The sequence below is a fragment of the Plectropomus leopardus genome, chromosome 2 (assembly GCF_008729295.1).
Source record: "Plectropomus leopardus isolate mb chromosome 2, YSFRI_Pleo_2.0, whole genome shotgun sequence".
Lineage (NCBI taxonomy): Eukaryota > Metazoa > Chordata > Actinopteri > Perciformes > Serranidae > Plectropomus > Plectropomus leopardus.
This window is the reverse complement of record NC_056464.1, coordinates 10,137,947-10,153,017: the sequence shown is the minus strand read 5'-3', so window position 1 is coordinate 10,153,017 and position 15,071 is coordinate 10,137,947. Positions and strand designations below refer to the sequence as shown.

At 40.0% G+C, this 15,071-nt stretch overlaps 1 protein-coding gene across 1 annotated transcript; it reads right to left on the bottom strand.

The window, feature by feature from the left end:
• Positions 1-1,704: 1,704 nt before the first annotated feature.
• Positions 1,705-8,189, bottom strand: LOC121956007 (25-hydroxyvitamin D-1 alpha hydroxylase, mitochondrial). Its single transcript, XM_042504113.1, is given in 10 exon segments — positions 1,705-1,818; positions 2,343-2,540; positions 3,061-3,142; positions 3,237-3,403; positions 3,498-3,661; positions 4,758-4,958; positions 6,333-6,523; positions 6,638-6,681; positions 6,683-6,829; positions 7,977-8,189. Coding segments are annotated over 10 exon segments (1,521 nt in total).
• Positions 8,190-15,071: the final 6,882 nt, after the last annotated feature.

Here is a 15,071-nt window from a genome sequence, read left to right as displayed (position 1 = left end):
GTTGCATTGTGCTGCACTGTTGAATTGTGGCATACATTTACATTTTAAAGACAATACAGACAAAGCCTGAGTGCAGAGTGGCCTACGTTTTAACAGTGGCACCATTCATTCCTATAGAGAAAAACTTCTAACAGCTGCCATTTCTTTCATTCTTTTTTCTTTTTTTAAGAAACCCGTAACTAAAATTTCGCCATTAGCACCTTATAAAATACACTTTGATCAATAGATTGAAAATCATATCTACACAAAACTCACAGTAGCTCAATAAGAGCAGAAGAAGAGACTCTCCTGATACTCTTGAATAATTTATGCCACACTGTGTATCTCAAATAAAATATATGCTCAACCAAGACACATAGGAAATGCTGCATTTACTTAAAGGTCGAGTGTGTAGGAGGGGGATATATCAGCAAAAGTTTTCTTTAGTGTATAATCACCTGAAACTCAGTTCCGTCATGTTTTTATTTCCTTAAAATGAGCAGTTTATGTCTACATAGGGAGCAGGTCCTCATCCACAGAGATCGCCATGTTGCACCCCCATGTTTCTACGGTAACCCGAGCAGACAAAGCAAACACTGGCCCTAGATAGGGTCATTTGCTTTTTTAGTTAAAAACCCCTCCGCAACAAGCAGGGTCAAAAGACTTGAACTGCTTTCTTCAGTGTTTTTACGGGTTCAAATACCCACGCGGGTTGTTTTGGAGGGGAGGAGACCTCTGCAGATATTTCCAGTGGCCTTTCTGCGACATACCAAACAGCATCTGAGAAACGCTCATCTGTAACATGAAGCTGCTTTATTCAGTGTATCAGCTGGTTTAAATCACCAGGTCGGTTTGATTTGGAGAGGAGGAGACCATGGCGGATAATTCGGCTCACGGTAAAAACCTCCTTAACGTCTGGATCAGAAAAAAGGGGAGCACACTTTAGCTGGTTCTGGGCTAGAAGCCCATTTGCGATGCGCCAAACGGTCTAAGATAAATACAAATTTGTAACTTAATATTGCTTTATTCAGGGTTTTTACCGGTTTGAACCACCTGGTCCATTTGTTTTGGAGAGGAGGAGACCACTGTGGTTAATTTGGCTTCCATTAAAAAAACCTTCTGAACAATGAACACAGAAGGAATTCCAACTGGGAGAAGTTTCAGCTGGCTACAACCTCTAATCCTAACCACTAGATGCCACTAAATTCCCCTAAATCTTACAAACTGGACCTTTACGACTGCAAAAGATCAAAATTCATAATCTGATTTAGGAAGGGGTTGCTAGAAAAAAAATCAGCTTGAAATACGGACACATGCATATTCTATGAAATGCTGCATGGCCTGACTATCATCTGAAGATTTCCTTTTGGAGCGTACAGAAGGAGATCACTGACCTGCTCCTGGCCTGTGCAAATAACTGCTTGATGTTGATTTTAGTCTAAAAAAAACCCTGCACAGTTTTACATTTGGACCTCTTCCAGTGCTTCTGTGATGAGCTGTCACGGCTCATCCTGCATTTTTTTTGTCTTTCTCCACACATCAGCCTCCACAAAGACTAGGTTAAAGGTACAGAGGGCTTTGACCTTCTTGTGTTGAAGGTTGAAGGTCCGCTCTAACTGTGTGCAACAGGCTCGCGGTTCCTGTGATAACTCCGCCTGCCAGCGCTCTCTACCATGAAGAGACTCACGCTCTCCTCCATGTAATGGATCAGCTCAGGAGAGCGGGTCATCGTTCAATAAACTGGAGGTTAATGACATTTTCAGGAACCAGAAGAGTCCGGGTCATAGGCTTCACTGAAGTCCCCTCTGGGTCCGGCTTCACATCGAATTCTTTGAGGATCTAGACAACAGAGAAAACAGATTAACACCACGGTGACTGAAAGAGGGGAAAAAAATCAAGTGCTCATCATGTGCTAAGTGTTGGGTAGTGACTGAAATCCCTGGATTAAGTAATCAAATTAATTCATTTGGAACTGGATTTGCACAACGTCTTAAATCCCCTCTTTTAGTCTCTTACATTATTCCACGAAAAAATGCAGCAAGAGGATTTGTCGCAAACACTGTTGTTTCTGACAAACCTGGTTAAATCAGAAACAGTCTAAATCACTTGTTAAATCATTTAAGTCATGTGTTTACATGCAGCATATAACAGAATGTGTAACAGTGTCTATATGTGTTTTATGAGATACATGAAACATTTCTAAATGAGGTTAAATCTGTGTGAAACTATTCTAATTCTGAGCAGGTATTCAAATGTTCAATTACTGATGAACATGTGCAGTTTGTTTTTTTTACAGGGACAGTTTTCATCACAAACTACCCACCAAACTCTCTACAGATTCAGAACAAGTCCAGCTAACTCACCCTGGCAAGAGCGAGGTAGAGCTCCAGCTCGGCTATACGACGACCTATGCAGCTGCGTTTTCCCACCCCAAAGGGTACAGAGGCATACGGGTGATGAGTAAGATTCTTGTTCAACCATCGATGGGGCTGGAATTCATCTGGATTTGGAAAGATCGCAGGATCCCGTGACGTTGCAAAGTGGCACAGGGTAATCAGAGTCTGCGTGGAAAGATTTTACTGTCAGATATGTGTAGCACTCACATTTAGCCCAGGGCAAAGGGCTCCTCATCATGGAGGCCCATTTTCTATGGTAATCTATTGCCGCAAGCGTGAAAAAAGTAATAAAGGCTGTGTAAGACATTATAAAGACATACTTTCTCTAAATGATGACCAATTTCCTGAAAGTATTGAGAAAAATAATGAGAAATAATAATAAGAAATGAGAAATTTTCTCAAAATGAGAATCTTTTTCAAAAAATTAAACTTTCTGAAAATGATGAGTTAATATCTCAAAAAAATGAAAAACTTTCTGAAAAAGTTAAAATCTCAAAATAACAAGTTAATATCTCAAAATAATGAGAAACTTTTTCAAAATAATAAAAATTATTATTTTTTCATCACACTTGGCAGAGATGGACTTCCATTCCTCACAGTGTGACCACATGACAGATATGAATCCAAACAGTCATTATAGAGTGTGAATGATTTCAAAGTGCGCTAATTCTCCAAACACACTCACATTTTTAGGGATGAGGTAGCCTCCAACCTGGATGTCTCTCTCTGTAATGACTCGTGCATTGGCAGGAATAACGGGATACAACCTGAAAAAAAATAACATGAGCAAAATCAAACTTGCAGATTCAAAACTGATTGAAAATGTCTTCAGGAAATGAACGGAAATCTTCTGAGTCATACCTGAGCACTTCTTTGACTGTGGCCTTCAGGAGAGGCATGCGGGCCACGTCTGCTGCCTCAGGTATGCCTCGACCCCCCAGCACGCCTAGCACCTCATCCCTGAGCAATGCCTGCACCTCGGGGTGGCGGGACAGCTCGTACAATGACCAGGACATGGTGCTAGAGATCTGAAGAGACAGGCGGTGTGCACGAGACGTTAATTAATCAAAGAGAACTGACGACAGAATCCAGCAAAGAAGGAGACAGAGTGATCCTTCTTACTGTGTCGACTCCTGCAAGAAGCAGCTCTGTGACGTTGCTGTAGACAGTCTTCATGGGCAGTCCGGTCTGTGACAGAAAGTAGGTTAGATAACGGCCCTCCACATTCTCGCCACGGGCAACCTTTTCTGCTTCGGCGGTAAGACGCTGGTCAATGTGGCCTTTAGCTAGAAGCACAGAGATTAGAGAGCGTTATGGGGAGTGAAGGTGCAGTATGTCATGCAGTCCTTGCCGGTGCAATTTTTCTGATTGTCCTTTTAAGTACCAAAAACATGCATTAATTGAGCACAGTCACTACAAACTAGACTTTCTTGCAAACTTGAAAACAACTTAAAAATTAGGGGGTTTTTTACATTTTAACCACGGTTTGACCACCGTGACTGATGTTCAAGACTTCACCGCAGACGGTCTTGTAGTGCGTGAGCGTTAAGGACTTTAATCTCCTGCTTCCTGATCCAGTTTGCACCAGAGTGATTACTTTATACATGTTCGATTCAGATCTGCACGAGTCTTGACTAATGTTGCACTGTAAGAGTGAGTGGGACGATAACCAGCAACAACCGAGAAGGGGGCAGAAGGGCAATAATCATAAAGTGTGGAAAAACATACCGTTTTTTCTTCCACCATGTTTGTTTGGGTTTCATGTCAGAGAGAAATGCTAACTTGTGCAAAGACTGCTTAATGTCCCTGTTTATACACCTTTTTTAAAAAAAAAAATGCATTTGATTTACTGCTTTATTTTTTCATTTCATTACCATTTCTTCATGTTCAAAATCAGTTTTGTTAAATAAAGTGTTATACATACAATTAGGGTTAGGCAATATATCGATTTTATATTGAAATCATTATATGTGACTGGACATCTTCTTTTGGACATCATAATATTGTAAGAGTTGTCTTTTCTTGGTTTTAAAGGCTGCATTAGCCCCTTGGGTGCCGAAAGGTGATTATTTTTTTTTTATCTTGTGGGAACAAATTATTTCTCTTGTGTGAAAAGGAAAAAAAAAAGCTTGGTACATTACTGACAATTATTTATCAAAAATCTCATTGTTTATATTTTATGAAAGCACAAAAAAATAGTCAACCCTACAATACTATTGCAATATATATTGCGGTATTTGGTCAAAAAATATCATGATATTTGATTTTCTCATTTGTACTCACAATCATTACTATCAGAGCTGATATTTCCCAGTAGGCATACATCTCGCTCCCATTTCCCACACCAACACTTAACTGAAAAAATTAAAAGACGTTGCCTACCAAACTCAAACATGTAGTCCCAGCACTGACAGAAGACGTTCCAGGGTTTAGGAAACAGCTGGTGCAACCACTTCGGCATGGCCATGGTGAGAAGCGTCATTACAAACATGGTGTTGATCGACTGGATGAAACGCTCCGTCTCTTCAGGGACAACCTCATCCAGACAACCGATTCTGGATTCAAACAGCACCGAGGAGATGCCTATCAAAGAGGAGAAAAAAAAGCTATATGAGCAGGTGAGAAAGACACGGCACAGGGGCTGACAGACATGCACCGTAAACTCAGGCTGCACAGGGAGAAGAAACCACATCTGAGGCTTTTTGATTGTAACCTTTTTTTCCTTTTTAGCAGCAGTTGGCCCGGCTCCCACTCAACACTACAATCATTTGTGCATGTGACAACACAGTCACTGGACTGAATCTGTGTTTAGTCTGGGGAGATCTGGGAGAGGAAAACAAATGAATGTACAGAAGCTCTCTCATGCTTAAAGAATAACTGCTGAGGAGCCTTTAGGCACAATGACGAATGAGTACAGCTGTACGCAAAAACCAGCGGTTAATGTGAGCTGGTATTAGGCTTAAATTAAGAAAAGTACAAAAAAATGTTATTGAAGTACTCTACTGTACTATGATACAAATGTGAGGAACTTGTACTTTTCTTGAGTATTTCCATTTACATTTCTACTCCACGATATTTCATAGTGAAATATTGTACTTTTTACTGGGCTACAGTAAGCTGACAGCCATGAGTAATTAAAGCTGTAACGATTAATCGAGTAGTTGTCAACTCTTTGATTAATTGCCAACTAATCTGATAGTTCTGATTCCAGCTTCTTAAACGTTATCTTGTTGTTGTTGTTGATTTTTACTCCTCTGTGACAGTAAACTGAATGTTTTGGGGGTTTGGACAAAACAAGACAATTGAGGACGTCACCTAAGGCTTTTGGATACACTGATGGATATTATTCACCATTTTCTGATGTTTTATAGACAAAAAATCTAATCAATTTATCGACAATTGAAATAATAATTAGCTGCAGCCTCAGTACAGATTTTACACACAAAACACAATCTGTTTATGGAACACGATGCAGAACTATGGGTTAAAAAAAAGTATGTAGTAAAGTAGTTTAAATGAGCTCCATCTTAAGAACTACAATACTAAATGTTGCAGTACACAGTAATGCATCAATGACAACCACCCAAAATATATATTATATATAATAACACGCTAGAACAGGCTATTCTGCTGTTTAAATGCATAGCTTTTATTTGTAAATTAGTGTTTTAGTGTTTCTGCATTGCTGCACTACTTTTACTTACATAAAGGATGTGAGCAGTTTTTTCCATCACTAGAACTATGAGCTAAAGGTTACATATTGTCGACCTGTGATGGAAATGTTGAAACTATTCAGGCTCAACCAGCTTTGACAGGCATGTGTGTTTAAAATGTCAGTGTGATCACATAATACTGCTTCCTGCATGTGGCTGGCCCTAATTACCGATGTTTACACGGTGTGCTACACCCTGTAGTGATGCATGACGTTGCCACTCCTCAGACCACATGAAACCTTACCCTCGAGGCCGAAGCGATAGAACTCGCTGGCGATGTCAGCGACGAGGCCCTCAGAGCTCCTGCTGAGGCGAAGTTTGGCGATGAGGTCGCTGACCACACCATTCAGGGTTTTGTCGTAGGCTTCGACAGCTTTTGGGCGCAGCATGTGCTTCCCCAGGAGACTTCTCACCGACTGCCACTCTTCCCCCTCACTAGGAACACACAGAGTAAACATGAAAAAATGCTCGTGTTAGTAAAGCAATTCAGCTGTACTACTTTGACTGTTTATAATGACAGAGAGGAGGACATCTCAGAGAGATACTCACGATGTCAGGAGTCCATAGTGATGTCCTCTGAGGCTTCTGTAGTCCCTTCCAGGAGGAAAGGTCAGAGCGCATGGGGTGCTGGCCCTCCTGCCTCAGCACCTGCTCAATGAGTGCTGGATCAGCCACGTGAACTGTCAGGATGGGGCCGAAGCTTGCTTTCCACATGGGCCCATATCGCTGCAATCCCTCCAGCTGGAACATGAGAGAGAGAGAGAGAAGGGGGGGGGGGGGGGGGGGCTTGTGAAAAACCTGCAGGAAGTGATAGGCATCATTGCAGCATTTTCTGTCCTTTATTGAGTAGCCCAGTAAAGAAACGAAGATGCAGCTTGTCTAATCCACTAATGATTAGATCATTTCAACTGAAGTTACATAACTTAATAGGCACAGTTTGATCAGTCAACCCTTCTTTTATACTTGACATGGCACACTGTAAAGATAAACTATTTGTTTTAGCTAAAACAAAAAGGTAGTGTCCGGGCTGCCTTAGATTTTTAGGTGACTGGATTTGAGAAGACAAGTTTAATGAATACAAAGTAACCTCAAATTGTCTTCTCAAATTCAGTCAACTTTCAATTTTGACCCTTTAAAACCTGTGCAATTTGGCTTGATTTTTTTTTTAACACATTGGAAGGAGGCAATGAGCCACGAAAGAACAAAAATGGCCAAGAAATTAGTAAAAAGGGCAAGAAAAGTTGCTTATAAATTAGTACAGACAAGTACAAACAAGAGGAAAGATAGTTATGGATATCGTTTTTCCAATGCTTTTTTTGTTTTTTTTCCATAGACATATTTCCCTAGCTTTCTAATTTTCCTTGCAATTTCCGAGTAAAAATATTACCAAACTGCTCAATGCCTTTCCCCATAAAAAAAAAAAAAATATATATATATATATATATATATATATATATATATATTTTACATTACTTTTCTCAGGGTTCAAAGGTTTAAATACTTGTGAAAGGCATCTGAAAGCAGCACAAGTAAATGGTGATGTCCAGGAATCAAAGGGTTAAGGCGGCCCTGACATTAGCTTTTTTTAAGTTAAAACAAATAATGTATTTTCACAGTGTGCATGGAACTAACGCACAATAATGTATAGAGCTTGACACTAAAAGGCAGTCTCCATCTGCTGAAAGTTTCTCTGCGCTCACCTTTTCTTCCATAAACCAATCAATCAATCATCATCAATCATTTTTTCTGTCCTCTTTGACCATCATGTGCATCAATATTTTTGCATCAGCCCACTGAATGTAGACTATTTATGTTAAAAAGGCAAGTATTGCAAATATGTGTGTGTTTTGTGGTTTAGTGGCTCCTCTGTTGAACATCATCATCTCACCTGTAAGTCGTGCAGCCGGGACAGCCCCCGTTTGGCGAACAAGTCCCAAGCGAAGCTGGCGACAGACGGTCCGGGCATCTCCTCCAGGGTCCTCACAGCCCGCTGCTTGGCCGACGCGCCCTCAGCCCACCTCTCCATCCACTTGACCAGGGGGAAGGCGCTCCGGCCGGATACTCTCAGCGCTTGTTGCAGCATCCTTCTCACAGTGATCATGTAGCGGTGGCCGGATGCGGCTCTCCTGGATGTCGGTGCTCATTTTGTTTGCCCCGGCTGGAGGCAGTATTTATAACGCGCGACCTGCGCCTCGAACCCGCAGAGATAAAGCTGTACATTTTTTTAATGTGGGCCAATCACGGGTGTAAATGCAGCGCAGGCCCCTCCTCCTCCGCCGCCTGGATGAGACTGTAAAGGCGTGAGCTGAGGGGAAGGTGTGTCCAATCAGAGGGCTGAGTTTAGACCAGCCCAGACACGGCACACGTGGAGGTCCTGGATAAATAATAGCCGACATGACTTCCCTGGTACTGTGGAGGCTTATCTACCCCCCTTCTCCTCCCCCGGTGCAGCACTTTGCTCTCTGATAGTCCAGCAGACAGACAGACATGTTTCCAGTGATCACGCACATGTGGAAATGAGGTCTTGTGTGTTTAATAGACCACTTACCCATCAATGTCAATGTTATTATGGATCCCATTGATTCAGACTGGCCAAAAACTCAAGTAGAAACAGATGAATCAATAACCAAACAAAGTTGTCTAAATTACCATTTGGCCATGCTTTCACTAAGTATCACATGCAGGCTTATTATAAATTGGGGTGATCAGTGACAGAGACATTGGAACATTATCTCAAGATTAACCCGGAGAAATAAGCAGGGACAGCCTGTGTCTTTTTCAGACCCAGCAGGGCTTTGTTTACCCAGCTATGACCACTTCTTTTGCTGACTTGGGTCTCCTGGCGAGAGAGAAAATCCTGACCTGATTTCATTTGAACTGGAGTTTGTCCAAAGCACCGTGTGGACTGTGAAGTAACAACCGTGGGGCTGTACTCAGAATCTACTTTGACATTTGCTCCCGTGTCTCAAATGCTCTAACTAGAAATCTTAGATCACCCAGTTTCACAGAAACACTGACGACTGTCTGGCAATCTCAGTGAGACAGCTGAGTCACATGATGGCATTGAATTCACACTTGACTGACTTTCTTATCCATTACGGTACAATTATATTTCTTTAACGTCTGCAGGATGAGACCATTGAGATGCATCATCTTGTTTGCAAGAGTGTTGTGGCAAATAATTGGACATAGAGCAAAAAAAAAATAATGGAAATGAAAGAAAATGACTACACTGTTAAGAAAACATGACACAAGTGTTATGTTATTAATTCATGATTCTCAGGGTAGCCTGCATATAAGAAGCAAGAGCAACTTAAAGCAACATTATGTAACTATTGGTTGATTGTTGAGTCTCATTTCTAAGTCGTTTTCAAACAACACCCAACCCTCCAGTGCAATCTAGAGACATTTTTTGGAACTCAACAGCTTAACTGGCCTGTTTAAAGCGATTTGAAACAAACGTTTTGGATCAGGGTTTCTCAAAGTTTTGATGACTGAGTGCTGCTTTAAGGAAACAGTATGATCAAGGATTATAGATGAAAAGTGCACAGAGGTTTCCATTAAACCTCAAACTGGGGAAATTAAAATTGTGAATATAAAATACACCTAACAGAAACATGTCAGTTTTGAAAAAAAAAAAAAAACCTTCACATTTATCACAAAAAAAATGTTTAACTCTCGCATGAGGTGGTATTTCAGGTGATTTAAAAAAGCTATATTTATCAAAACTGCAATGGAACCCCCTTTTTCCCGCTTTTATGGGTCACATGATGCTGTGGCTATGAGCTTGTAGGTAGGAACTGGCTCGCTCGGGCATGATGCAGCGGATGCTTCAGTGCATTATGTAACTCTTCAAAAGTTGAGTGGATCATGCGGAAATTTTGTATCCAAATTTCCTCTTTGAAATTGGGGCCTATCACCTCCCAGAAATCCCCCATACGTGGCCAATCCCACGTATAAGGGGCTTGCCTTACAATTATGACTCACACAACACGCCTACATCGCCTTCGATTGGAAATAATGACAGCTACTGTGGTGGCTGTGATAGAAAAAAAAATTGCTAATCTTCTGAAAATTCACTGCCATGTTTCTTGGAACGTTATCACCGGAGGAGAAGTACATGTGGGGTGCAATGGAAACTCAGTTGTCTCGCTTATAGAAATTTCAAAAATATTGCTTAAGTTTTGTGCAAATCTGTGATGGAAACCAACCTACTGTGACTATTTTTTTTCTATCACATTTGTATGACATACTCTCTCTCTCTGCCTATTTATATGTATATATATATACTGTGCATATATGTTGATTGTACCCCCACCCTTCCAATATATATTATAATTACTGCCTAGACTTGAATATGAATAAAGGGGCAAAAAAACTGATTATGGATTTAATGTGTGACAAGCTGAGTTATTGTGGGTGGGGGGGTGGGGGGTGGGGGGGTTCTTAAATCAGCGTGTCTTAAATACACTAAGACATAAAAATGGCTTCAAATGAGATGGGTAATTAAAAGAATGCATTTTAAAAAGACAATTGACCAGTGACGTACTCTTGACAATTAATAGCCCTGTAAATTGTAAATAAAAAAAAAAGATATCTAAAGGTCAAAGATGGTAGTGTGACACACATTGTAAGCATAACCTAAACACTGGGTGGCAAGTTTTTCCTGGCATTAACTTGGACCTATAAAGCATGCACAGACCAAAACATCAGAAACAATAATAATACCAAGGTTTTCTACAGCATGAACTTATAACATAGATCACTCTCTACATGTAATTGAAAGTATATTTCGTAGTGTTTTGTAGTGTAGAAAGCCTATGCTGCAACCAAGTATATTCATGTGTATAATCCCTCTAAAATATATGAGTTATAATTCTCCTTTAAACTACCTATCACCCCAATACCAGACCTTTGCCATTTTAAATCATAAGTTATAGGCACAATAACATATGGCAAAAAACACTTCTAACAATAGCCTACCGCAGGTAAATGCTAAAAAGGTGCATATATAAATTACTGCAGCTTGGAGGGGAAAGAAATATAGGTAGGGGCCTCCAAATGAGCTCAGCAGCTTGCTAAAGGTTGTTAAAAATGACATATTAGCGTTTTTTCTGTCTACTTATAATGATGTGCAGAATAACAGGGGACAGCGTATTATTCATGCAGGAGTATCCAGCAAATTTACTGCAGGTCTGCTGCCCTGTAATGTTCTGACTTAATCATGAACAGACAGTGTGGAGTTTTACTCAGTAAAACAGTGATTAAGAGAAATGTATTCCCAACAGCAACATCCCCTGTCTGGCCAGCGTGATGCTGGGTAATAAAAGGGCCACTTCTGACATGATATATGACATTTTATGATCAATTTTTTAAATTGAGAAAGGTACAAAGGAGAAACATTACACATAACACAGTTTACCCTTTCAACCCATTCTCCTCTTATTAAATTATAGGGCCTTAACATAATTTGGTTATTTTCAGTGTTATGCTGGAATAAAATTGCTCCTGCAGTCTGCGAGGCAACCACAAATTCTCTTCAACTGGCCTCCAGGAGACTAAAGAACTGCAACTGAAGGGAGGGCACATAGCTCACAGTATCAGAAGTACATCTCAAAAGATTTAAATAAGGCTTCTTTTCTTTCCATATGAATTTGGGGATTAACAAGTTAAGTTTTTTTCAATAAAGCAGAACAAGAGGGATCATTTTAACATTGACATATGGGGTTAAATTGCATTTGGCAGATTTAACAAACATTCAAGGTCTTTCTTAATATGACTGAATATATTTAAAAATGTTGGAATGTAATGGAATATGTAGAAGGAGGGATATCAATGCAGAGACACCTGTAACTCTAAGTTTGAGGTGTAACTGAGTTTATACACATCAGCACTGACTTTCTCAAATTATATTTACATCCAGATAGAAAGCTGGAGAAATCAAATGTGGAAAGTAAACGTGGTATTGAAGAAACTCTGTTTCCTATTTAGAGAAGCATATCATCAGCATACAGTGATATCTGGTGATCTGTACTGCAAAATTAATTGAACGCACTAACGAATGCTGTCTGATTTTCTGAGGGAGAGGGGCACTAACAGCGGGAAAGGGGGCGGAGCACATATTGCCAGTGCTGACCATTAGTACGCCTTGTGTGTAAGACTTTGATCATGCAAATGAATACTTAGCCCACATGTATCCACAGTGGCCCAAAGATAATCCCATTATAACCTATCATACACTTTCTCAGCATCCAGCAATAGGACTTAGCTAAGAGAGTCAATACTATTCGCCACAGAGATGATGCAAAGCAAAATCTTATCCTATCTTATCTTAATCATGCTGCTAGTACGTTGGTGTATAATTTAATGTCTTTTCTAATTTAACCCTTTCGGAGAGAAGAAAAGAGTATAATTACCAGATTGAGTCAAATCTTTATTTGGTTTGGAAAGCACAATGATTATGGTTGCAAATTGAAATGACAATTTCATTTTTTGCAGCTAATTGGTGTTAAGGGATCCAGTGCACAACACTACGATCCTTTGGGGACACAGTCTTTATTTTTGGGGGGCAATCTCACATATTGGCATTCTACAAAGGCCAAGTAAAGTGTATATGATTTTTTTCTGGCTGGAAGCCGAAGGATGATTCAACTTCTTGAGCATGACCTACTAGATTGGATGTGATGAATTCTAATAGATTTAAATCAAAGTAAAAAATGTCATAAACCAAATTCAGTCTGATAAATGGAAATACTGGAAAGAACCCAGTTAAGTGCTTCTGGGTTGTGATAGTTGAGATTTACGCAGACCTCGTGATTTGGAGTGATGGTTTAAGTAATATCCACAAATGTATTAGCAGTTGTCAGCAGTTCTTATCATACAACTTAGGGGGAAAAAAGCTACTTCTAGAATTCATTCAAAGACAAAGAGGTCAAGCAGGTGCAAAAATAATGAATAGATGATAAAAGAGTGAATTAGATAAATAGCAGCAGTAAAACGGCGAGATAACAAAGTCAGATCAGGCTGCATGATGATAAAAATGTGCACCAAAGTCAACAAACACAAACTTGATGCAAACACTGCAGCGCCAGCTGTATTGGATGAAGCCTCTGGGGGAAAAGGGTAATATCAGGGGACTGTTTTAAGCATTGAGGCATGCCTTGACACACATCTTGACCTCACTATTTACAGACTTGATCATGTGAATCAGATGTCTGTTCCAGCAGCCACAGAACAAACCATGATGCTCAGTTATGAAGATGAAAGTGCAACACGAATCAAAGATCTGCGTCTACGCACGAGACAAGTACACGAGACTTCCTGAGTAAATGATGCATCATTATCTTCAAGGTAAGAGATAAACAGTGACCTCTGAAATTTACATGAACCCATAAACAACTTTGAAACAAGGTCACCAGTGTCTTGATGAGTCTGTGTCTTACACAACACACTGCAAAAAACAAAACAAACAAAGACTTGAAGTTGTAATGCTGATAAGAAATGTGCTTTACATCTGGCTGTTCAGGATTGCATGCTTAAAAAATGCATTTCCCTCATCTTGTTCCTTTTGGCTTCTAGAGGAAATGTGCACATATCTTAACACTTTACTCCAGCTCAGATGCTCATCTTCATTTTCCAGTTCAATAGGCTGGCATTGTAAGACCACACAAGAAGCTGACACAGATCAAACCTTCCCTAAAAGGAGACATTTTTTAAATTAATCTGGCCTTGTCTCAGTGACGGCGGATTAATATTGATTTTGAAAAACACAATAAGAAATCCTGTGAAAGAATGGTTTTCTTTGTGGTGACGTGCAGGATGAACTGATGTGGCTGAGTTGTAGATTATGCTATAGTGTGCAGCGGGGATAGCCTGATAGGTATTTCCCTTACTGTATTGGCCCAGTGCCCAGAGGGGGGCTGCTATACTCAAAGATTAGTGTGTTAAAGTTCATGTCTGCAGTCTGCCTGTCTGGGTGGTATCAGAAAAGTATCTTCGTACACACACATACATACACACAGATGTGTATATATGTGTATGTGCCCACAGGTACAGGTGAATCCTGCAGCGTTATTCGTCTTCCCTCAGTCAGCAGGCTGGTGGTGTATATTTGGTAATGGGGTCTACCCCATTACCCCAACCCCCCTCCCCCCTTCACTTCTTACTGTATAGGTTTTTTTTTAAATGGACATGTTTGTTATGTGGTCCCCCTTATACGCACTAAGTTGATGGTCCCCAATCTTTTTTGCTTGATGTAGCTATATAACTATATATAGCCATATGTTATATGTGTGACTCCTACCATCATGTTCCAAAATGTTATATGAATGGACAATAAAGTGGATGTTATTACTAAAACAACTTTCATACAATCAAACTGTCAAGTTAAGTTTGCTGTGCTCAAATTTGCATTTGCACACTACCGCTCGGGAGTGGAAGCTGAACCTTTATTACTTTTAGCTAACTACATCAACTATTAATTATTTTAGTAAATTATTTTAACTGTTTATGTTTAGCTAACAATTTCAATTTCATTTTCGCTAACGAGTTCAACTATTTATCCATTATGCTTAGCTAACTACAGAAAACACAAAAATTAAAGCAACACTTTTGTTTTTGCGCCCGCTTTTCACAGTTTTAAGTTAAAGATCTAAGACTATGCACTCAATAGATATATTTCTCTAAAAACAAAAGGTTTTGCAAATTTGTTAAAACCTGTGTTAGTGATCTCTTCTGCTTTACCAGCATTTCTGTCAGGTAATAAGGGAATACAGGTTTTAAGGGAGTGTGCTGTTGGGATACTGACTGCAGGACTGTCCACCAGAGCTGCTGGCTGTTCATTTTAACACCATGAGCCATCTACGGTGTCGCAACCGGACACATTGGTCATCATGACAAACTGCTGTCTGGTCAAGACCCTGAACAAGATTTGAAAGAAATATTTCTATTAAGTGCATAAGATCTTTAACTTAAACATATGAAA